Here is a 22,918-nt window from a genome sequence, read left to right on the forward strand (position 1 = left end):
GCAGCTATTTTCTGGAGATCAGTTTTAATTCTGGGAGCTCTCCAGGCCCCACTTGACTTGGCAACCCCAGCTTGCCCTCTGACTAGGGTTGCACCAGGAGGGAAACTGGGCAAGGTTGAGTGAGAAAGTTGCATCCAGCTCATCAGAAGTTTTAACTGGGCCAATGATGATTATTAGTTAATAACAACATTGTTAATTATAAATAACAGCAACTATGCCCGTGGCTTCAGAAGTGGGCTTGGCTGACCCTATGAAACTCTAGTTAGTGGAGAGGCCCACATTCAGGTGATCAAACTACTGACATTAATCCCAGTTTCAAGGGACATCAGAACTGATCCTGTATGAAACAGGCTAAAGCAGGAGCCTCATTCCACCTGAGAAATGCGCCCAGCCATTGACTGAAACCCTGCAGCTGTTGTAGAGACAAGCAAACACAGCAACTTTTCTCCGCAACCAGATGAAAAGTGGGGGGAGAGAGAGAACCACTGCATCCACTATTAGGCAATGAGCAGGACTCTTGAGAAAAGCGGCAGGTACGTAAGCAGAGAGACAAAACAACCAGAACTGCAAGTTAACACCCTTTGTCTGTTGAGGCCATTTTTTTTTTACAACCCTCCAAATATCCAGAACTGAAATGTGGATTCCCTGGAGCTTCAACTGCTCCTTCGCAGGCGAAATATTATTTCTAGCACATGCAAAAGACATTCCTTAAGGGCACAGCAGATGTATATTCCTGCTTCCGTTCTCCGTCTGGATACCATCCAGAGCGCGGCAGGGGCTTCCTTGCTTCGGGTTGCCTCAGGGACAGTAGTTTGGATTCCTTGGAGACATCACCCGCCCAATCAAAGCCGTGTTCCCTCCAACTAATCTGAACGGGCAGTCTGCTCCATCCTTGAAGCTGAGGCTAGTGATCATAAATATAAAACACATATAACAAATATAAAACACATGCATCCGTACGGCTGTTTGGCTTTGCCTTAGCTTCTGAACTGGAGCAGTGTTTGGGGGTTGGGTTTTCTGTTGTAGTTATGCTTGTTTTGTTTGTTAGCATCCAAAGATGTCCTTCAAAGTAGGGTTGCCAGCTCTGGGCTGAGGAAATCCTGGCGGTTAGGTGGATGGAGCCTAGGGAGGGTGAGTTTGGGGAGAGGCGGAAACCCATTGGTGCATAATGCCATCCTTCCACCTTCCAGCATGGTGTAGTTCACTGGTTCTCAACCTTCCTAATGCCGCGACCCTTTAATACAGTTCCTCATGTTGTGGTGACCCCCAACCCTAACATTTATCCATTTTACAGATGGAGAACACTGATGCAACTTATCTTAGGCGACCCCTGTGAAAGGGTCGTTCGACCCCCGAAGGGGTCGCAACCCCCATGTTGAGAACCACTGGTGTCGTGGTTAAGAGCAGGTGGGTTCTAAACTAGAGAACTGGGTTTGATTCCCCACTCCTCTACCTGAGTGGTGGAGGCTTATCTGGTGAACCAGATGTGTTTCCGCACTCCTACATTCCTGCTGGGTGACCTTGGAAATGTGGCAAATCGAGAAATATAAACCAAATGGATGACATGGCAGTAAAGTGAGGTGGCAAAGTGTACTGGTTAAGAGCAGGTGCACCAGGCATCTGGAGAACCAGGTTTGATTTCCCACTCCTCCACATGAATGGCAGACTCTAATCTGGAGAACTGGACTTGTTTCCCCACTCTTACATTCCTGTTGGGTGACCTTGGCCTAGTCACAGTTCTCTCAGAACTCTCTCAGGCCCACCTACCCCCCCCCCCCACATCTCCTGGAATTTTGCAGCTCAGAGTTGGCAACCTTATATTAGCACACAAGAACGTGTTTTCAAACCTCCTAAGGGGGGAAAAAACCTCTCTGAAATGCTTAGGCTCATTCCGCACCTGCAGAATAATGCACTGTCAAACTGCTTTCGGTGCTCTTTGAAGCTGTGCGGAATAGCAAAATCCACTTGCAAACAGTTGTGAAAATGGTTTGAAAATGCATTATTTTGCGTGTGCGGAAGGGGCCTTAGAGAAACATGAGTTAATTGATCCAATTTATTTATCCAGGTTAGACCAGAAAGTTAGGTGGTGATACTTTTTACACTATTAATCCCATTTTCCCTTTTGGGGCATATCTATGCTCTGAACCTATCATGTTTTGACTCTGTCATGGATACTCCGCAATTGATCCTGGGAACTATAGTTTAGTGAAGTTCCTGGACATTATGGGATGCGGTTCAAGCCCCTGCCCCAAACTCCCATCCCCAGGGTTTTCCGGGACCAGGGAACAACTGCTGAAGTGATTTGAGTTTGTGGTGTGAATTGGTCCTTAAGAGATACTCTGTCCTCGTGTAGCTTTTCAGATACCCGAATTTTTTTTTAAATAACTAGAACCATGCATTCATATCCATTCTATCATTTCATACAGAATTTTAAAAACAGCTGTTCTGATTTTATGACATGCCATTAAACATCTCTCCCTTGATCCTTGAAACTCGAGCCATCTGGATAGACCCTTAGCGAGACACAAGCGAGGGTCTCTCTGAAACTGACAGTCTCCCAGAGACCCAAAATAATCATTTAGCACATTCCTAGCACATTGCGCACTGTGTGCAGCACAGCACGAGGCAGTGGCCAAGCCCAGGGAAAAGGACAGACCCATGAAGCTGTACCAAGCCAAGACACACCCTCCTGGGCAAAGGAGCAAGGAGCATGAGATGTCACATGCGCCGTTGACTCAGGCTGGGTGGGGATCCTTAGTGACTGATCAAGGAATTTTAGAGAAAAGCAAGACCGAGAAGGAGAGAGGTTGGCAGCTATGGCAAATTTAAGCATCTTACTAGCTAGCCGGGAGACGGAGGCCAGCTTAGATGGATACCTTGGCTGTCCACAACCATAGGCCTGGTAGAACATCTCAGTATTACAGGTCCTTTTGGACTCTGAACCGAACTGAAGCAGATCCCTTGGGCAGATGGTCTCACCAGTCTGGGGTCAGACTCCAAAAGGTTCTGGCTCTGGTTGAGGATAGCCAGACATTTTTGGGGCCACAGACCACCAGTAAGCGGTTATCCATGGAGTGTAATGTCTACTTTTCGAAAGAAACAAAATGAAGAGTGATCCAAATGGCTGGTGTGTGTGTGTAAAGGCCGGTCAAATCACAGTCAACTTATGGACTTTTGGTGATCCCAGCGAGAGGCTTTCAAGGCAAATGAGAAGCAGACGTGGTTTGCTGTTGTTGCCTTCCTCTGTAGAGTCTTCTTTGGGGGTCTCTCTTCCCTTCCTCTGCAGAGTCTTCCTTTTAAGTTCTGATACAGCCTAGCTTCTAAGAATTGACAAGATCGGGCTATCTCATGCTCGTCCCACTCCCCTTCAAGTGGATTACAAAACAATAACAAATTATAAAATCAGAGCAATAAGAATTACAAAACAAAATGAAGGAAAACAGGCAGCAGGGAAGCCATTTCCAGAGGGTGTTTTTGCACAGACAACATGGCTGAATTATTATTATTATTATTATTATTATTATTATTATTATTATTATTATTAAGATCCCTTTGGGCAGATGGTCTCACCAGTCTGGGGTCAGACTCCAAAAGGTTCTGGCTCTGGTTGAGGATAGCCAGACATTTTTGGGGCCACAGACCACCAGTAAGCGGTTATCCATGGAGTGTAATGTCTACTTTTCGAAAGAAACAAAATGAAGAGTGATCCAAATGGCTGGGGTGTGTGTGTAAAGGCCGGTCAAATCACAGTCAACTTATGGACTTTTGGTGATCCCAGCGAGAGGCTTTCAAGGCAAATGAGAAGCAGACGTGGTTTGCTGTTGCCTTCCTCTGTAGAGTCTTCTTTGGGGGTCTCTCTTCCCTTCCTCTGCAGAGTCTTCCTTTTAAGTTCTGATACAGCCTAGCTTCTAAGAATTGACAAGATCGGGCTATCTCATGCTCGTCCCACTCCCCTTCAAGTGGATTACAAAACAATAACAAATTATAAAATCAGAGCAATAAGAATTACAAAACAAAATGAAGGAAAACAGGCAGCAGGGAAGCCATTTCCAGAGGGTGTTTTTGCACAGACAACATGGCTGAACTATTATTATTATTATTATTATTATTATTATTATTATTATTATTATTATTATTATTATTATTATTATTATTATTATTATTATTATTATTATTATTATTATTTGTTTATTTGTTTGTTTGTTTGTTTATTTATTTATTTATTTATTTTTTAATTTAATTTAATATACCGCCCTATCCCCGGGGGGCTCAGGGCGATGCACAACATAAAACATCATATAAAATCATTGTAATATTGGTAATATAAATACAGTTAAAAACAACAGTTATTCCTTAACATAGCATCCCACGAACCCTTGTTTAAACCCTCCCAAGAAAAAACTAGTGGGTCCCGATGGTGTGGTCCCAATGGTATGGGGGCTATGATTAAATGATTCAGAACGATGCTTTGGTGAAGGGATAGGGTGGTATATTACACTTTTGTGTTCTGTCTGTTGCTGTAAGAATGCTACTGCCAGGCAGTTTCCGCATCATCAAATGTGTCGCATTTAGATACTTAACGCTTTGTTGATTTGGTTTGTTTTAGCTCCGATTTCTGCTCATTTTCAGATTTCAGGAATCCGAACCCTATTGCACTGTTGCCCACCTGGTAGATTAGATTCGATTTGCACTACGTAATCCAGCTCCAGTGTCAGTGAGAAAGGTGAACCATAAATAATATTAAAATAAATAAAGAAACGAAATAATAAAAAACTTGAGCAACCAAACCAGACTGAGGAGTCAATCAGAAGCATGTCAAAGTAAACAAAATCTTTGTGCAGTGCTTAAGATCTAGCAACAAAGGAGCTTCTTTAGGCAGGACAGGGGAATTCCAAAGACATGACACTGTGGTGACCCCTGCTCTCATCTCAGAAGGTGGAAAAGCTGGAGAAGAACCACTTATGAAGATTTAAGTGAATGGTAGGGACACCAGCCTCCAGGTGGGACCTGGGGATCCCCTGGAATCACAGTTCGCCTCCAGACTGCAGAGAGATGTTCCCCTGGAGAGAATGGATCCTTTGGAAAGTGGACTTGATGGCCTTGTACCCTGCTGAGGTCCCTGCCCTTCCCAGGCTCCGCCCCCAAATCTCCAGGAGTTTCTCAACGTGGATCTGACAACTCTACCACCACCACCACCCCCCTCACGGTAGCCTGAGGGGACCTGGCAACTCAAGTGGATGGCAACATTTCTATGGGAGGACAGGGGCAGACTGGCCATTGAGGCCACTGGGGAAAAAGTCTTGGGGGGCTGAGGCCTCCTCCCCTCCGCTGAGGCCACCCTTGCAGGACAGGTGAAAGCCAGCAGCTCAAGTCCCACATAGGGCAGGAAAGGAGGCATCTGGCAGGATTGGTTTGGCAGGCCCTTTCTTCCTCCCTCCGTTGGGGGGCTGCAGAGCGTGAGGTGGGCTTTGGGATGGGGGCCTTCTCCAAGAGTGTTTTTCCCTCGTAATCTGTCCCTGTGAGGGAAGGTGGTCCTTCAAAAACTCCAAGGCCAGGCTGTTAAAACCCTTATAGGCCAAAACCAGCCACTGACTCAACCTTGGAACCTATTTCTTCCAATACTGTTTTGCTGCACTCACCGTCCCTTTACCAAGTTCACATCTATGCTGCAGCACTTCAGGCATTGTGGAGTAATTAATGGGACAGACAATTCTGGGTCCAAAGCAGCTTGGAAGGGCTGAGAAACACAACTGCCGGCCAGGCGATCCTGCTCCCTGTTTGACAGGGAACAGGACCCGCCATTTGTGGCCAAGCCCGCATGCTCACCCTCTGCTAGATGTGATGTGCAAGGAACGAAGACCCTGTGTGTTACACAGTGTGTAACGCTCTTCTCTCTGTGATACACCCCTGAAGATGCCAGTCACAGATGCAGGCGAAACGTTAGGAACATCATCTACCAGACCACGGCTACACAGCCTGGAAAATCCACAACAACCAGAAGACCCTGCGTCCTTGCTCAGGCAGGCATCTGGGGGCCGGAATTTTGGAACCCAACAATTGCCTGCCTTATCCAACATTGAGCAAGAGAGTTCGTTGTCAGCACGGATAAGGAGCTCTCTTGTTGCAAAAGTGCCAAAGATGTGTTTTTTAAAAAACGTAAGCACTGCTTCATGGATTCATGTTGACACAGTGACAATTGCCAGGTTTCGAAAGAACAGATCCTCATAAAACTACCAGGGGAGGCCAATTGGCCACTTGGCCTCCCCACCCGAAATGTTGTGAAAGTAAGATCAGCCACCAAACAGTGGAAGGACAAGAGCAGCCGGGGAGAAGCCACGGAAGCTGGCTAGCAGGCCACTGACGGTCCTTCCCACCCCACCTGAGAGAACCTGCCCAGCAATCCTGTGTGCAGGTGGAAGAAAAGAGTACATTTGCATAGTTCCAAAATAATTGGTTTTTATTGTCATTGCTTCCAAGCACTTAACAAAGTTCAAAGTGTTGAAGAACGTCAAATAGTTAATTGAAGGGGGTGCCCCTTCAATTAGTCAGTGACCATGGTCCCAATCCCACCCATACCCAGGCACTTAACATAGATGCAGAAGGTATCAATGGCCCTCACCCCTGTACAGGTAGGTGGCCAGAGCCTCTCGCACAGCCCTGCCCTCCGCGAGATGGGCGTCATCGCAAGGATCGTGTTCCCCTCCTTCCTGCGCCCCCACTGAAATCGGCTGCTGCTCCTCCAACTGCGACAGCAGCGGCCCAGCCCCTGCCGTGCTCTCTGGAGCCTCATGGCCCTCGCTCTCACAAATGTTGTGGAGCACGACGCATGCTCCCACGATCTGCTTGACATTCTGGGGCATGACCTGGAGCCTTGTTAGAAGGCAACGCCACCTGGCCTTTAGTCTCCCAAATGCACGCTCTGCCACGCACCTTGCCCGGGAAAGTCTCTCATTAAAGTAACGCTCCCTGGCATCATGTGGGGGAGCATATGGCTTTACAAGCCACCTCCTCATTGGGAACACACCATCCGCCAGAACTAGCGCGGGAACGGCGACCCCCTCCACGGTAAGTGTCGGATTCCCTGGAAAAAACTCGCCCCTGTCCATGGCGTGGGTGAGGTGGCAATCGCGGAAGATGTGGGCATCATAGCTCCTGCCTGGAGGTCCTATCTCGACGTCGAAGAACCGTCCCTTGTGGTCGCAGACAGCCATCAGGACAATGGAGGGACTGTTTCTCCGATTGATGTAGTCCACCGGCGCATCGGAAGGATTTCTGATGGGAATGTGGCATCCGTCTATGGCTCCAACACACTGGGGGAAGCCCAGCTGGGCAAATCCCTCCATGACCTGTTGAGAGAGTCGTCAGAGAGAGTCCCTCCACTGAGGGGAAAAGGAGCGCTGGAGTTAAGTGAGGCTCAATAAGCGTGCGCATAGGGGCTTTCTGAAGGGGCAGCCATGCAGCGGCCTCTGCGCAAAGGTGTCACCCCTGCTGTTAAAAAAAAAATCCACGTACCTGTTCCACGGGATCCTCGAACCAGACCACCCTCTCGAAGAGCGCAACCTTCACTGCCCGGCAGAAGTCATGGACGGCCTCCGCTACAGAAGTCAGGCCGACACCAAATCGCTGCTTGACCTCACGGAAACTGTTGGGGCTGGCCAGGTACCATATAGCCATGCCGACTACCATCTCCACAGGGAACGAAGCCCGCATGTTTGTCTCCTGGCGCTGCAGGAGGGGTCTGAGGCTCTCCACGATGCTCATGAAGGTCCTCCTGGTCATTCGGAAGTTCCTGAGCCATTCCTCGTCGACCCAGGAAGACATGACACAGTTTTGCCACCAGTCCTTGTTCCTTTGTGGGTAAACCCAGAAGCGATGGCGCTGTGGAGCCGTCGCGAGGGTAAACCATTCCCGCCTGCGGCGTTTCCTCATCACAGCAGAATGATCAGGTTCCTGGGCCATCTGTTCCAGAAATGCCACATGTGCGGCAAGGGCACCTTGCACGAGGCCCATGAGGTGCGACAAGAGTGCCACGAGCAAACCCAGCAGCTCTGCCACCTCCAGATCAGGACCCATGCTCAAGAGGAGTAGAATAGCGGCGGAACAAAAGAGGAAGCTCCAGACTCTAGAAATGTGCTCCTACCTGTGAAAGGAGCAGAGCAGTTGTAAGGCGGGCTACAAAAGTTCAAAAAACAGGGCGGAGACTCTCATTCAAGGCGGGCAGCAGCCATTCAAAAAACAAACCAACCAGGGTGGAGACGTCCATTCAAGGCGGCCTCCAGCAATTAAAAAAAACAACAGGGTGGAGACGTCCATTCAAGGCAGCCTCCAGCAATTCAAAAGAACAGGGCGGAGACTTTCATTCCAGGTGCTGCACCAAAACAAAAGTCAATCAGAATGCAGAAGCATTCTCTGGCCAAGAACCAGTGGCACATCTTTAACACTTTCCGCACTGGGAACATTGCCTTTAATCCCATATGGGCCAATTACTGAACTGTTATTAAAAAAGCAAAAGACCCCATGTTTCCTTGGCACCAGCTGCATTTTGGGGGGTGGAAACGCTACTTGCTAGTTTTAGAAGCAGAGGTGGGATCCAACCAGTTCTCACCACTTCTCTAGAAGAAGAAGAAGAAGAAGAAGAAGAAGAAGAAGAGGAGGAGGAGGAGGAGGAGGAGGAGGAGGAGTTTGGATTTATATCCCCCCTTTCTCTCCTGCAGGAGACTCAAAGGGGCTGACAATCTCCTTGCCCTTCCCCCCTCACAACAAACACCCCTGTGAGGTAGGGGGGGCTGAGAGAGCTCCGAGAAGCTGTGACTAGCCCAAGGTCACCCAGCTGGCGTGTGTGGGAGTGTACAGGCTAATCTGAATTCCCCAGATAAGCCTCCACAGCTCAGGCGTCAGAGCGGGGAATCAAACCCAGTTCCTCCAGATTAGATACATGAGCTCTTAACCTCCTACGCCACTGCTGCTCCATGGTTATTATTTTTTTCTGAGTGCCGAGAAGGGGTTACTAAAGCAACCTCCCTGCCCAATAGGGACTGGAGGGGCGTGTGTGCGGCGGCGCCATTGTTTGAATCCCACGACCATCGGAACCTGTTATTAAAATGTTTGGATCCCACCACTGATTAGAAGCGGTGCGCGTTGCTAAGCTGGGAGGGTGGTGGTAACCACAATGGTCAGCTCTGTAGTGATTGGCCAGTATTCAGCCTTCAGCTGCTGCCCCCCCCCCCCTCCCAAATAGGGTTACCAGTAGGGCTCCGAACTTCCATGTGGAGCCTGGAGCCTGGAATTAGAATTGAACTCCAGGCAATAGGGACCTGCCCCCTGGAGAAGTGGAGTCTATGGCATGATATGCTGCTGGTGCCCCCCTCCCCAAACCCCTCCCCTTCTCAGGCTCCAGCCCCAAAATCTCCAGGTATTCCCCAACCCAGAACTGGAAACCTTAATGCAAGCATAGGAAAAGTCCAAAATATGTCTTATGGGGGTTATTGCATCCTGTTTTTGAGAATTTTCTGGCACTGGGATGCTGATCTGAGTTCCTGCTTACTGGTTTTAAAGTTTTTATGGAATCTGTTGTTAACTGTCCTGAACCCATATGGGGAAGGGTGGCATTTAAGTCAAACAAACAAACAAACAGATTTGAAACTGTGAACCTCTTTGGAAGTTTAAACCAAAAGGTGGAATGGAAATGTGGCAAATCGAGAAATATAAACAAAATGGATGACAGGGCAGTAAAGTGAGGTGGCAAAGTGTAGTGGTTAAGAGCAGGTGCACCAGGCATCTGGAGAACCAGGTTTGATTTCCCACTCCTCCACATGAATGGCAGACTCTAATCTGGAGAACTGGATTTGTTTCCCCACTCTTACATTCCTGCTGGCTGACCTTGGGCTAGTCACAGTTCTCTCAGAACTCTCTCAGGCCCACCTACCTCACAAGGTGTCTGTTGTGGGGAGAGGAAGGGAAAGGAGCTTCTAAGCCACCTTGAGTCTCCTTACAGGACAGAAAGGGAGGGGGTTATAAATCCAAACCAGAGGCATAGCTGGGCCATACTGCGTCTGGTGCGCACTCTGCTCCCCCCCCCCACAGCGCCCCCCCCCCCGGCACCCCACCCTCCCACATACACATACTTACCTTAGTTCAGCCTGAAAGTGCAGGCTGGAAAAAGCGGCCTGTTCACTTGAGTCTGAAAACAGCCTGGTGGGAACAACACTCCCCAGAATACCTTGGGGCTCGCAAAGTCTTCTGGGAAGTGTAGTTCCCACTAGGCCGTTTTCAGCCTCAAGTGAACAGACTGCTTTTCCAGCCTGCGCTTTCAGGGTGAACTAAGTAAGGGGGGTGGGATTTTCCACCCCCCAGGTGTGCACCCGGTGCAATGCGCCCCCACCCCACCCCCGGTAGCTCCGCCTCTGATCCAAACTCTTCTTCTTCTGCAGATGTGATATGTGGTGATGGGGGAGACAATGCCTTTTTTTTGTTTTTATCCACCTTCCTCCAAAGAGCTGAGACCATCATACACAGTTTTCTCCCCTCCACCATTTCAACCTTTCAACAGTAAACCTGTGGGTTGGGCTGAGAGAGTGTGACAGGCCCAAAGTCACACAGTGAGCCTCCTGGCAGCATGTGGATTCGAACTGGTGTCTTCCAGTATGAGCCAGTGTCGTGTAGTGGTTAAAAGCAGGTGCACTCTCATCTGGAGAACCGGGTTTGATTCCCTGCTCTACCACTTGAGCTGTGAAGGCTTCTCTGGTGAACCAGATTAGCTTGTGCACTCCAACACATGCCAGCTGGGTGACCTTGGGCTAGTCACAGTTCTTCGGAGCTCTCTCAGCCCAACCCACCTCACAGGGTGCTTGTTGTGGTGGAGGGGGGGGTATGAGAGGGAAAGGAGATTGTAAGCCCCTTTGAGTCTCCTTTCAGGAGAGAAAGGAGGGATATAAATTCAACTCTTCTTCTTTGCAGTCCAACACTCCAGCCACGAAACCATGCTGCCACTCCCTAGGTCTGCTAACCTCCTGTTGGACCCTGGAACTCTCCCAGATATTCCAGCTGATCTCCAGATGACAGAGTTCAGTTCCCCTGCTGTGAAGGGCAGGCTCCGTGCAGAGGTGGGATCCAGCAGGTTCTCACAGGTTCCCGAGAGTAGGTTACTAAATTATTTGTGTGTGCCGAGAGGGGGTTACTAATTGGTGATTTTGCCACGTGATTTTTGCCTTAGTTACTCCCCTTCTCTCAGCAGTAGCGCGCAGAACTTGAAGCAGTCTAGCAGGAGGTGCACCGGCGTGCGTGGCAGCTCATGCTTGCATGCATTCGTTTTCCCCGCCTAAGGACTGCTGCCCTGCCACAGCCCTCACTTCAGGAATGCCTGTGCCACACTCCCCATCGCTCCCTCACTTCAGCCCCATTGGCGCTACGCCACAGTTTGAATCCCACCACCATGGGAACCTGTTACTAAATTTTTTGGATCCCACCACTGGCTCTGTGCATTATGCCATTGATAAGATCCATCTCTCCATTCTCCCCTCCCCAGGCTCCACACTCAAAATCTCCACAAATGTTCCAACCTTGCAATCCAACCACTCAGCAAAGCAGAAGTCTGTTTGGAAACCCTGGCCCATTACCCCATGTCTGCAAGGTCCCTCAGTGGTACGAGAGAATCCCGCTGTGCAAGCTCACCGGCACCATGTTGTTGCTGTATGAATTCCAGGCTTGAATCCTGCCCGCTGGAAACAGGTCCCGGAACTCAATCCCAGGCCAGTGGCTGCACCTGCCTGTGCATAAAGCCGGGGCTCTCCCAAACTGCCAGAGCCAACCCCTTCCCCCAAGCAAGGAAATGATCAGAAAAAGAGATAATTGATTGTATCCTTCAAAAGGAAGCCAACAATCTGTGAGCAATCAGGTTATGCAGCACATGCTTTCCAGCTGGGAGCGATCAGTCCTGTGTCCCTGTGGGACCTGGTGGGAATGGAAGCCCGTTGCCAGTGTGCAGCAGAACCATGCAGAGTCAATGTGCAATCTATGCACTCTCCTTGGATGCCTTGTCTGCCACAGATAACGGACTGTTTACAGTGCCAAGTGCCACTTTCTCCAAAGCTCCCGAGACTAGTGGGAGCTACCAGCTCTCTTTTGCAGCATTTTCTGTCTTTCCTGCTTTGTGGTATGGAAAACTCCCGGAGAGGGAAAGCAAAAAGCCAGATGGTTCAGGGGAAGATTCTTGCTGGCTGAGCGGACGAGTCAGGTGGCTTTTGGCACAGAGCATGCGCGCATCAACAGTGCGGCTCCTTCACTCCTGCACATCTGGACGTGGCGCTGACTCCACCTGACTGCTTTGCACCGGGGTGATTCTTTTTTTCCTAGAGCTTTAGCAGAAATGTTACATTTTTAAAAAATGGCCGGGGGTTCCCTGCCGTAGGTGAGTTCAGCATCTGGGTTTAAAAGGCATAGCGGCCTTCTGAGGAATCATGTTTTGGGCTGCTCTATTTCTGTACTTTAAGAAATTAAAAAGATCTCTGGGTTAAGAGACATTAAAGTTGAGGAAGTTTGGTGAATCATATTGTAATGGATCAAGCTACACCAGTGGTTCTCAACCTTCCTAATGCCACAACGGCACGACCCTTTAATACAGTTCCTCATGTTGTGGTGACCCCCAACCCTAATATTTATCCATTTTACAGATGGAGAACACTGATGCAGAGAGTCTTAGGCAGTGGTTCTCAACCTTCCTAATGCCGCGACCCTTTAATACAGTTCCTCATGTTGTGGTGACCCCCAACCCTAACGTTTATCCATTTTACAGATGGGGAACACTGATGCAGAGAGTCTTAGGCGACCCCTGTGAAAGGGTCGTTCGACCCCCAAAGGGGTCCCGACCCACAGGTTGAGAACCACTGAGCTATACCATGTGAAGAAAATATTTTCCCCATCTGAACTGAAGTAGTTCAAGGTGTCCAAGACAGGTTGCCACCTCTGGGTTGGGGAATGCCAGCAGATTTGGGGGTGGGGTAGAGTCTGGGGAGGGCAGAGGTTGGGAAGGGGAGAGATCTCAGCTGGGTATAATGCCAGAGTTCACCGTCCAAAACAGCCATTTTCTCCAGGGAAATGTGATCTTGGTCACCAGGAGATCAATTGTAATAGTTAGAGGTCTCCAGGGGCCACCTGGAGGTTGGCACCCTAAGTAAACCCTGCAGATTGACACATGTAAATTCATCAATAACAATGAAGACTGTGTGCTGCCAAGTTGCAGCCCATCTATAGGGACCCCTGCAAAGCAAGAGATGTGATTTGCCATTGCCTGCCTCTGTGTAACAACTGTAGCCAGAGGGACAGGTAATAATTATTTTTGTTTTTAATATAGTTTTGATAGATATATAATGTTAGTAGAATTTAGGTTTTATTCTGGTTTTCTGTAAAGTTTTTCTTCCTGCTGGAAAATGTATCATTCCCTGAAACCATTGTCTAAGTCACAAGCCTGCTGAAACAAAAGATTAGATTATGCTAAAGGTGGACCCAGAGAAACAGGATGCAAACAGTTAATGAATCAGGAAAAACCCTTCTGCATTTTGACATAGCCCCAAGTAATTGTCACACACACCCAGGAAAAGCCCACAGCTGATGGCAGAATTTATGTTAAACAATTTCCTCTTACTGGGGTGCTGTGTGGTTTCCGGGCTGCATGGGCGTGTTCTAGCAGCATTCTCTCCTGACGTTTCGCCTGCCTCTGATCTGATAGTAGGAAAGCAAGTGGAGAATGTCAGGAGAGAATGCTGCTACAACACGGCCATACAGCCCGGAAACCACACAGCACCCCAGTGATTCGGGCCGTGAAAGCCTTCGACAATACAAATTTCCTCTTAGTTTGGGGAAAGTAAAAAAATAATTTAATCACTCAGCCTTGCTAAAGTCTCTCCCAAATTTTGTAAAAACCCATTAACAGCCAGATACAGGGCAGAATGTCAAGGTGAGTATGCATAAGAGCCAGCAGGCAAACATCTGCGCTATCACAAGAACAACTATCCAGAGGTGTTTCCTCACCAAAGATAAGACCTGGATGCCTCGGAAGAAGAAGCTTGATGGTCCTTGATGGTCCTGTATTATTACTGTATAATTCAGTCCATGATGTAAGCTCTAAAATTACTATAAGAAGTCTGTATTTGTCTGGTTTTAGTGCGCTCTGCCAGGCTTGGCCTTGTGCCTTGCCTGGTGCTCAGTGTGCATTGCACCTGCATGCCAGCGTGCCACCAAGCTGCTGCTGACTTCACTCTCTACCGAACCAACCTCTGTTCAACCGCATTAAAACTTTATTTTATTTTCAATTTGAATTGTGTGGCTTCAATTTTGTTGCTGCCCTTGCTGTGGTAACACAACCCTGGACTGCCTTATTGGCAGAGGTGGGATCCAGCAGGTTCTCACAGGTTCCTGAGAGTAGGTTACTAATTATTTGTGTGTGCCGAGGCGGGGTTACTAATTGGGGATTTTGCCACGTGATTTTTGCCTTAGTTACTCCCCTTCTCTCAGCAGTAGCGCGCAGAACATGAAGCAGTCTAGCAGGAGGTGCACCGGCGTGCGTGGCAGCCTGCGCCTGCATGCATTCGTTTCCTGCCCAAGGACCGGCGCAGCGGCTGCGTCCTTGCCACAACCCCGCCCAGGAATGCCCCACCCCCGGAATGCCCGGCCATGCCCCCGTCGTGCCCCACCCAGCCCCATTGGCACTACGCCACAGTTTGAATCCCACCACCATGGGAACCTGTTACTAAATTTTTTGGATCCCACCACTGCTTATTGGTCTCCCGTCCAAACACTGACCATGGCCGATTCTACTTAGTTTCTAAACTCTGACAAAATCAAGCTGGTTTGGACTATTAAGAAGAAGAAGAAGAGTTTGGATTTATATCCCCCCCTTCTCTCCTGTAAGGAGACTCAAAGGGGATGACAATCTTCTTTCCCTCCCCCCACCCCCCAAACACCCTGTGAGGTAGGTGAGACTCAGAGAGCTCTGTAGAGCTGTGACAAGCCCAAGGTCACCCAACTGGCATGGAGTGCACAGGGCAATCTAGTTCCCCCGATAAGCCTCCACAGCTCAAGTGGCAGAGCGGGGAATCAAACCTGGTTCTCCAGATGAAAGTGCACCTGCTCTTAACCACTACGCCACTGTTGCTCCTTGCTGCTAAGTACTGCTAAGCTGTATACTCCCAAGTGGCTCAGAGTGACTTATAAGATTCTCTCCTTTTATCAGGTAGGATTGGCTGAATGTTAGGGACTAGTTCAAGGTCGCCCAGTGGGTTTCATGCCATTGGGGAAACCTGAACCCAGATCTCAAGAGCCAATTTGGTGGGACATGTTACAGTGTCAAAACTAAAATCTGGAAAATCCGATTTTGAATGCCCATTCTGGTCATGGAAGTTCACTGGGTCATCATGGGGCAGATACTCTCTTGTTTTGCCTAACTTGCCTCACAGAGTTGCTGCGAGTATAAAATGGAGGACGCAAAAACAATATTGTGATCTGCTTTACACTCTGCACAATCCACTTTGAGTCCAAGTGAGAAAGGCGGACTATAAATGACGTAAATAGATAAAATGGTAACGTTGGGTCCCCGCTAGGGGGAAAGTTGAATATAAATAAATAAAGGCAAGCAAGCATGTCAGTAAGTAAATGCTAGATCTGCATTGCCTTCTATCAATGGACTTTAAATGGACTTTAAATAGGAAGAGATATTTGGATTTGCCAACGTGGTTTTCTGTGAGATCTGTCCCTTAATTCCATTGACCTCTTCATCCAGGTCATGCAATTTTTTTGTTTTGTTTCAAGAACTGGCAACTTTTATGGTTTTATCTGTTTTCATCTTGTCACGGGAAATTGCTTTGAACCCTTTTGAAATTACAAAGTAGAATGTGATGGCTTTCAGAGGGGATGTCAAGAAATGGATTCCTGCAAATTGAAACCAGGGTCCTTCCTTCCTGTGTGGCCTGCCCCAAAGACTCAGCCAAAGGTCGAGCTGTGCCTGTTGTTACACTTCCCGGCCTTGACTGGCTCCCAGCCTGGCCCCTCCTCAGGGCTTGTTTCCCCTCAAAGGATGTAACCCAAGTAAACACTTATTGTGGCACATGTTCCTGAAGAAGAGTTTGGATTTATGCCCCGCTTTTCTCAACAATAAGGAGTCTCAAAGTGACTTACAAACTCCTTTCCTTCCACTCCCCACAACAGACACCTTGTGTGGTATGGTATGCAGGGCTGAGGGAGTTTTGAGAGAATTGTGACTGGCCCAAGGTCATCCAGCAGGCTTTGTGTGGAGGAGCCTCCCTCTTTGCCTCCCAACCAACTGGTGTCAATATAGAATCTAGAAGAAGAGTCGTATTTATATCCTCCCCTTTTTCTCCTGTAAGGAGACTCAAAGGGGCTTACAAACTCATTTCTCTTCCACCCTCACCACAAACACCCTGTGAGGTAGGTGAGACTGAGAGATCTCTGAAGAACTGTGACTAGCCCAAGGTCACCCAGCTAGCGTGTGTTGGGAGTGCACAACCTAATCTAGTTCGCCAGATAAGATTCCACAGCTCAAGTGGCAGAGCGGGAAATCAAGCCTGGTTCTCCAGATCAGAGTGCACCTGCTCTTAACCACTACACCACGCTGGCTCTCTAGAGGGGCCCAATAGGGACGCCAACGCTCAGATCTGGCTCAGGATTTTCTGGAATTGCAACTGATCAGTTCCCCTGGAAAAAATGGCTGCTCTATGGGATTATAAGGGACTCTATGGCATTATATCCTGCTTGAAGTCCCTCCTCACCCCCCACCCCCAAATTTCCAGATATTTTCCAACACAGAGTTGGCAACTCTGGGAGAAGGGCACAAGACTTTGCTGCAACAGATGCATAAAGCCACTCTTCTGGAACAATCAGTCTGACATAGTAGAAGCATGTAGAAATAGGGCCCCTTTCCCAGATAAAAACCAGGCACTGTCCTTTGCCAGGATTAACCCAAATCCTGAAATGGTGAGGGAGAACAGTTTTCAGGTACAGTTGTATTAAAGGGTCTCAGAGTTTGCATTTGGATGGGGGTAGCTGAAGACTTCCGCCTCTGAAAGCAGCAGTTTGACATGCAAAGCAAATTGTCCCTATAGCAGTGATGGCGAACCTTTTCGAGAGCAAGTGCCCAAATTGCAACCGCAAACCCGCTTATTAATCGCAAAGTGCCAACATGGCAATTTAACCTGAATAATTGAGGTTTCAGTATGAAAAAAACCGTTGGCTCCGCTGAGGCTAAGCAAGCATTCCTCGGGAGTAAGCTTGGTGGTAGTTGGTGGCTTTGCTTTGAAGCAACCGTGCAACTCTTCCAATGGGTGAAATCACGACCCTAGGAGGGTTTACTCAGAAGCAAGCCCCATTGCCAGCAACTGAGCTTACTCCCAAGTAAAGGATTATTACTTTTCCATCGGCCATTACAAAGGGTCGCGACCTATCTATCCCTCTCCAGGATCGGGTCTGTCCACAATTGTAAAAACCAAGTGGAGACTCTTGCTCACATTATAATTTGGATCGTCTGAGATATGCGGGCATTAGGAATTTCTCTCCTGGGCTGGTCTTAGACAAACCTGAAGGAGACTCTGACAACTCTGTTGTGGAGCTTTTGTTAAATAATACAGAGGAAAAAGTAGCAAAATTTCTTTTACAAGTGACAGAACTTTCTAAGTAACGTCCAATGCTAGATACAGTTTATCTGTCTGTGTTTTGAATGTACTTTTGATTTGTACTTCAGAAATGTCTGTAACACTCTGGAGCCTATTTTAATATGCCTAATAAAGGTTGTTGTATTGATCGTGCTTTAGTTCCTTGCATGAAAATCAGTGGGGTTTAACAGCACTTAACAGGGTTGCCTACACTGCTTCCCCAAAACTAGGTCTTAGGTTTAATGCTAATAATCCAGCCAAGCGGCCCAGGCCAGCCTAGATGTGGGCGGGGGGGGGGGGACTCTGTTTGCGCATGCCCACAGAGAGGGCTCTGAGTGCCACCACTGGCACCCGTGCCATAGGTTCGCCACCACTGCCCTATAGGGATGAGGCAGAAGATTCCTAATGAGTAAGTGCCTGGAGCCATGCAGAAGGAAGGGAGTGCCCACAGAGCAGGACAGCTGAAGAGACTGCACTGAATGGGGTTTTTTTCTCTCCCTTTGTCTTCTACAGTGATTCCTTCCCAGTCATTAAAGGATGCTTTTGAAGGGGTTAATTATCCAAATCATTCCCCAAAAGAGCCCTGGGAGCAGCTCTTAGAAAACCCAAATGACTTGAGTATTTTGTTTAACCTTTTAAAGATCATTCCTCCTCCACAGTTATTTATTTGGTTGTGGTGGGTTTTCCGGGCTGCGTGGCCGTGGTCTGGTGGATCTTGTTCCTAACATTTCGCCTGCATCTGTGGCTGGCATCTTCAGAGGTGTATCACAGAGGGAAGTTTCCCTCTGTGATACACCTCTGAAGATGCCAGCCACAGATGCAGGCGAAAACTTAGGAACAAGATCCACTAGACCACGGCCACGCAGCCGGGAAACCCACCACAAGTTGAATCTGGCCGTGAAAGCCTTCGACAACAAATTATTTATTTGTTTGTTTCCTCCAAGGGCAGCATACAGGTCTCCCACTGAAAAGAATAGGGACCGCAAAGGACAGGTCTACTGCCCATTGAGAAGGACAATGCTTCTAACAATCTCCAGGCTACAAAGATCACAGCCCCTGGAGAAAATGGCTGCTCTGGTGGGTGGACTCTATAGTGCAGGGGTTTCCAACTCTGGCACTTCAGATGTTCATGGACTGCTCCCACCCAGACCCTTCAAGTTGCTGGATGATGTAGTATCAATCATTCTCTTAGTCCAGGGGTAGGGAACCTGCGGCTCTCCAGATGTTCAGGAACTACAATTCCCATCAGCCCCTGCTGATGGGAATTGTAGTTCCTGAACATCTGGAGAGCCACAGGTTCCCTACCCCTGTCTCAGTCCAACCTACCTTACAGGGTTGTTGTGACCACTTCATCCATGAGCACCATTGTCATGCTCAAATCCCTGGAGGATGGGAGTGTGTAAGTCACCACTAACTTATGGCAACCCTATACGATTTTCAAGGCAAGAGGTGTTGTTTGGAGACGGTTTGCCATTGCCTGCCTCTGCGTGGCTGAGAAAGTTCTGAGAGAACTGCGACTGATTCAAGATCACCCAGCAGGCTTCATGTGGAAGAGTGGAGACTTTAACCCAGTTCTCCAGACGAGAGTTTGCTGCCTTAACCACTACGGCATGCTGGCTTTCATCACTGGGAGATTAGTGGAAACTAAATGTGAGGAATGAATGATACTTTGCCAAAGACATTCCCTCTCGTTAAAACGAAGGGGGAGGGAGAGGCCCCGGCCTTCAGCTGCTGGAGGAATTTTCAGGCCAGGGAAAGGTGGGAAGGATCAGCCCTTTCATTTCATCTCCCTACATCTGCTCAGCTTGAAAGCCCGGCCCATTACAAATGTCACTAATTCACACAGGAAACCAAGGCCAAATGTTTCGCAGCAAGACACCAGTTAATAAGCTTCCCCGTGATAAGAGGGGCAGGTGATGGTATTTGGTGACCACATGTCACTGGAGAGGCCTTCAGGGAAAAGCTGAAACAAAAGCTCAAATTCTGCCTCTTTCCCCCTCAATCAGAACAAGCTATTAATACCAGACTAGGTGTTCAGCTTGGGGGGTAGGGCAGGGGTGTCAAACATGCACCCTCTCCCCATTGTCTGGTGTAATGTTTAGGAGTCAAAGACTCTACTCTGGAGAACCAGGTTAAATTCCCCACTCCTCCGCATGAAGCCTGCTGGGTGACCTCGGGCCAGTCACAGTTCTCTCAAAACTCCTTCAGCCCATGCAGAGGTAGCCACGGGCAAACCACCTCCAAACGTCTCTTGCCCTGAAAACCCTATTTTGGCCTTTTGTTCAAATAAGGGGTACCTTGGTATAGTGGTTATAGTGACTGAATAGAATTTAGGAGACTGAGGTTTGAATTCCCATCTGTCATGGAAGGTTGCTGGTTGATGTTTGAGAAGTCACATACTTTTAGTCTAACCAGCCTCACAGGGGTGTTGTGAGGAAAAAAAGAATGTAGTAATTCACTCGGGGACCCTACTTGGGAGAAAAGAGGAGAATACACGAAGTAAAATAATTGAACAAAGTAACTATAGTCAGCATGACTTTTCAAGCTAATAATTCTTCAAGGCTTATTTACCTCACTTATTTGCTCTGGCCCTGGCCTGGTGGAATATTCTTCCTCCAGCTGTCTGGGCCCTGTGGGACCTCAGTGAATTACACAGGGCCTGTAAGACTGAGTTGTTGCACCGGGTCTTTGGAGAGACCAGTCGCTGAATTGTCGTCCCCCCCTTGTTCTCCTGTTTGGGGTCCCTTTACATCTTTGAGACCCCCGTGCCCCCCCTCCTCTTCGTTAGGAGGCTTTTAAAGCAAGGTTTTGCAAGAAGCTGTTTTATGTCTTAATTGCTGTTTTAAAGTGGTATTTTAGAGTTTAAGGGGCTGAGTGCTTAATGCTAGGTATTATTTATTGGTTGTTGTTTACTCACCCCTCTTGTTATTTGTATTTTATGATGATTATGTTGTACACCAGTCAGAGCCCTTTGGGGATGGGGAAATTGAATTAACAACGACAACAACAGCAACAACAATTCCCTCTTCAAGGTCTCTAGAAACTGGGGCTGCAATCTTAGAAAACCTTCCAGGGAGCTGGATGCTGTAGAACAAAATGGGACTTACTCCTGAGTAGACCTACATAGGATTGCATTTTTACAGTGAAATCCCAGAGTTACATCCTTAAGAGGACTTAGGAGGGCACAAATCTGCTTAAGAACATAAGAACATAAGAACAAGCCAGCTGGATCAGACCAGAGTCCATCTAGTCCAGCTCTCTGCTACTTGCAGTGGCCCACCAGGTGCCTTTGGGAGCTCACATGCAGGAGGTGAAAGCAAAGGCCTTCTGCAGCTGTTGCTCCCGAGCACCTGGTCTGTTAAGGCATTTGCAATCTCAGATCAAAGAGGATCAAGATTGGTAGCCATCAATCGACTTCTCCTCCATAAATCTGTCCAAGCCTCTTTTAAAGCTATCCAGGTTAGTGGCCATCACCCCCTCCTGTGGCAGCATATTCCAAACACCAATCACACGTTGCGTGAAGAAGTGTTTCCTTTTATTAGTCCTAATTCTTCCCCCCAGCATTTTCAATGGATGCCCCCTGGTTCTAGTATAGCTTAGAACTGCAGTATAAATCTGAAAGTTGCTCACATGTAAATGCGCGTGCATGAATATCATGCCACATGCCTTTTCACGTGGATTGGCTGAGGTACGTTTCGAAATGCTGATGACATATTAAAGATCTTGTGTTTTTCTGTCTTTAACCAAAAGAACAAATGCTGTTTTGAAGCAGAAGGTATCGCAGAATGAACGAAGTACTGCAATGTGGAATAGTGGACGGAGGGAGGAGGGGATATAGATTGCCGAGCGATACTTAGCTGGATCCTCTGTCATTTCAAACAAAATAATTCTAATGTAACTTCTACCCGGCAGCAGAACAAACTATAATATAGCGCTTTCTTCACTGTGCATCTTGTCTACTTTTGTATTCCTTACTGTGAAAGTTAGTACTTCCGTCCATTGGCACTAACCTTCCAAATATGGTATTTGTTTACACTTAACACAAGAGAGGGAAGCCTTGAGATGGTACATCTCTGAAAAGTTTATTCTTGCAAAAAGTGTTATTAAAACACATTTCAAATAAACTCTTCCTCTGGAACAAAACCAAATGCTCTTTTTTTTTTGCTTTGAGAGAAAAACTCTTACAGAAGCCTATCACTAGAGGGAAAAACCTTTCTTGACTTTTCTTCACGTTTAGACTATTGCCTTTTAGGATGTTCTTTCATCTTGGTTTCTGTCCAACCTCTCCTCTAAGATCAGAAATAAACTGTGCACATTTTCATCTATTGATCAACCCTGGGTTCCAGAGGTGTATCTAGGGAAAATGTAGCCCTGTGCATTATCTGAGTTCCCCCCCACCCGGGCGACCGTCCTCCCCTAACCCCCCACCCTGGACCAAACAACATTTTTTGCACCAGTGTATGGATCCAGGGGAAGGAGGAGGGGTGTGGAAGCAATTTTCCACCTCCCATGTGACTAAATGGCCGCAGCCCGGGGACATTTGACCCCATTTGTCTTGCATGGAACACTTACCTTGGGGTTCTTCGCTATACAATGGGGTTGTAGTGGGGTCTCCTGGTGTTTGAATCCCCTCTGGGGAGAGAGTGCAGGGTATATATTAAATAAATAAATGTAAACAAACCATCTTGGTTCAATCACCCTATCTCAATACCGCCATCAAAACAGAAAAATGCATCCCCAGCTGCAAAACGCCCATTGAAATAAAATAATTCTTGTGGGGGATCTCCTAAAGACCAGTACAAAGGATGCCTGGCAGATATTCCAGTGCAATGGCGAAATAATCTAAGAGACTTACTTTCCAACAGGATTAATAATTGGTTCATCCCATTTGGGAACATGTTATTACAGTATGTTTTTGGACTTATCCCTTTAAATAAGGAAAAAGGGGTGTGTAGCTGGGTGCGGTCATTTATTTGCTGATTCACTATTTCCATGGCCGCAGGCTATATGTAATTGTGCTCAGGGGAGGAAAAGAATGCTGTCTTCCAATATGGACTAAGTAATTCCAGAAATGTTCTCTACCTAAGTATTTTAACCCCTTATAATGGAATTCATCACCTTAAGCTGCCAGCATGTTTCGGCCAAAAGATATTACATATTCCTTTATTTAAATCTTTATCCCAAAGGAAACGACCTGATGGCATTCTTTTGGGAAGGGATTCTGCAAACCAGCTAGATTTGATGGCAGTTCATGTTGATAG

The 22,918-nt window shown here is 47.8% G+C and overlaps 2 protein-coding genes across 2 annotated transcripts in view; one reads left to right on the forward strand and one right to left on the reverse strand.

The window, feature by feature from the left end:
• The window catches only part of NCKAP1L (NCK associated protein 1 like), a 640,546-nt gene that overhangs the window by 313,272 nt on the left and 304,356 nt on the right, over window positions 1-22,918 (forward strand). The gene's annotated exons all lie outside the window — the stretch shown is intronic.
• LOC125428072 (putative nuclease HARBI1) lies at window positions 6,489-10,187 on the reverse strand. The gene is made up of 3 exons (XM_048487673.1): window positions 10,129-10,187; window positions 7,513-8,140; window positions 6,489-7,346 (listed from the first exon to the last, which is right to left on the reverse strand). The coding sequence occupies exons 2-3, from the start codon at window positions 8,071-8,073 to the stop codon at window positions 6,606-6,608; spliced, it is 1,302 nt and encodes a 433-aa protein (XP_048343630.1). The 5' UTR covers window positions 8,074-8,140; window positions 10,129-10,187; the 3' UTR covers window positions 6,489-6,605.

The sequence above is a fragment of the Sphaerodactylus townsendi genome, linkage group LG03 (assembly GCF_021028975.2).
Source record: "Sphaerodactylus townsendi isolate TG3544 linkage group LG03, MPM_Stown_v2.3, whole genome shotgun sequence".
In the NCBI taxonomy this organism is placed as follows: Eukaryota; Metazoa; Chordata; class Lepidosauria; order Squamata; family Sphaerodactylidae; genus Sphaerodactylus; species Sphaerodactylus townsendi.

Coding starts and splice junctions, on each gene's coding strand:
- LOC125428072 (XM_048487673.1), bottom strand. CDS start 8,073: ATGGGTCCTGATCTGGAGGTGGCAGAGCTGCTGGGTTTGCTCGTGGCA. Junction 7,347..7,512: donor TCGAGGATCCCGTGGAACAG/GTACGTGGATTT, acceptor CTCTCTCAACAG/GTCATGGAGGGATTTGCCCA.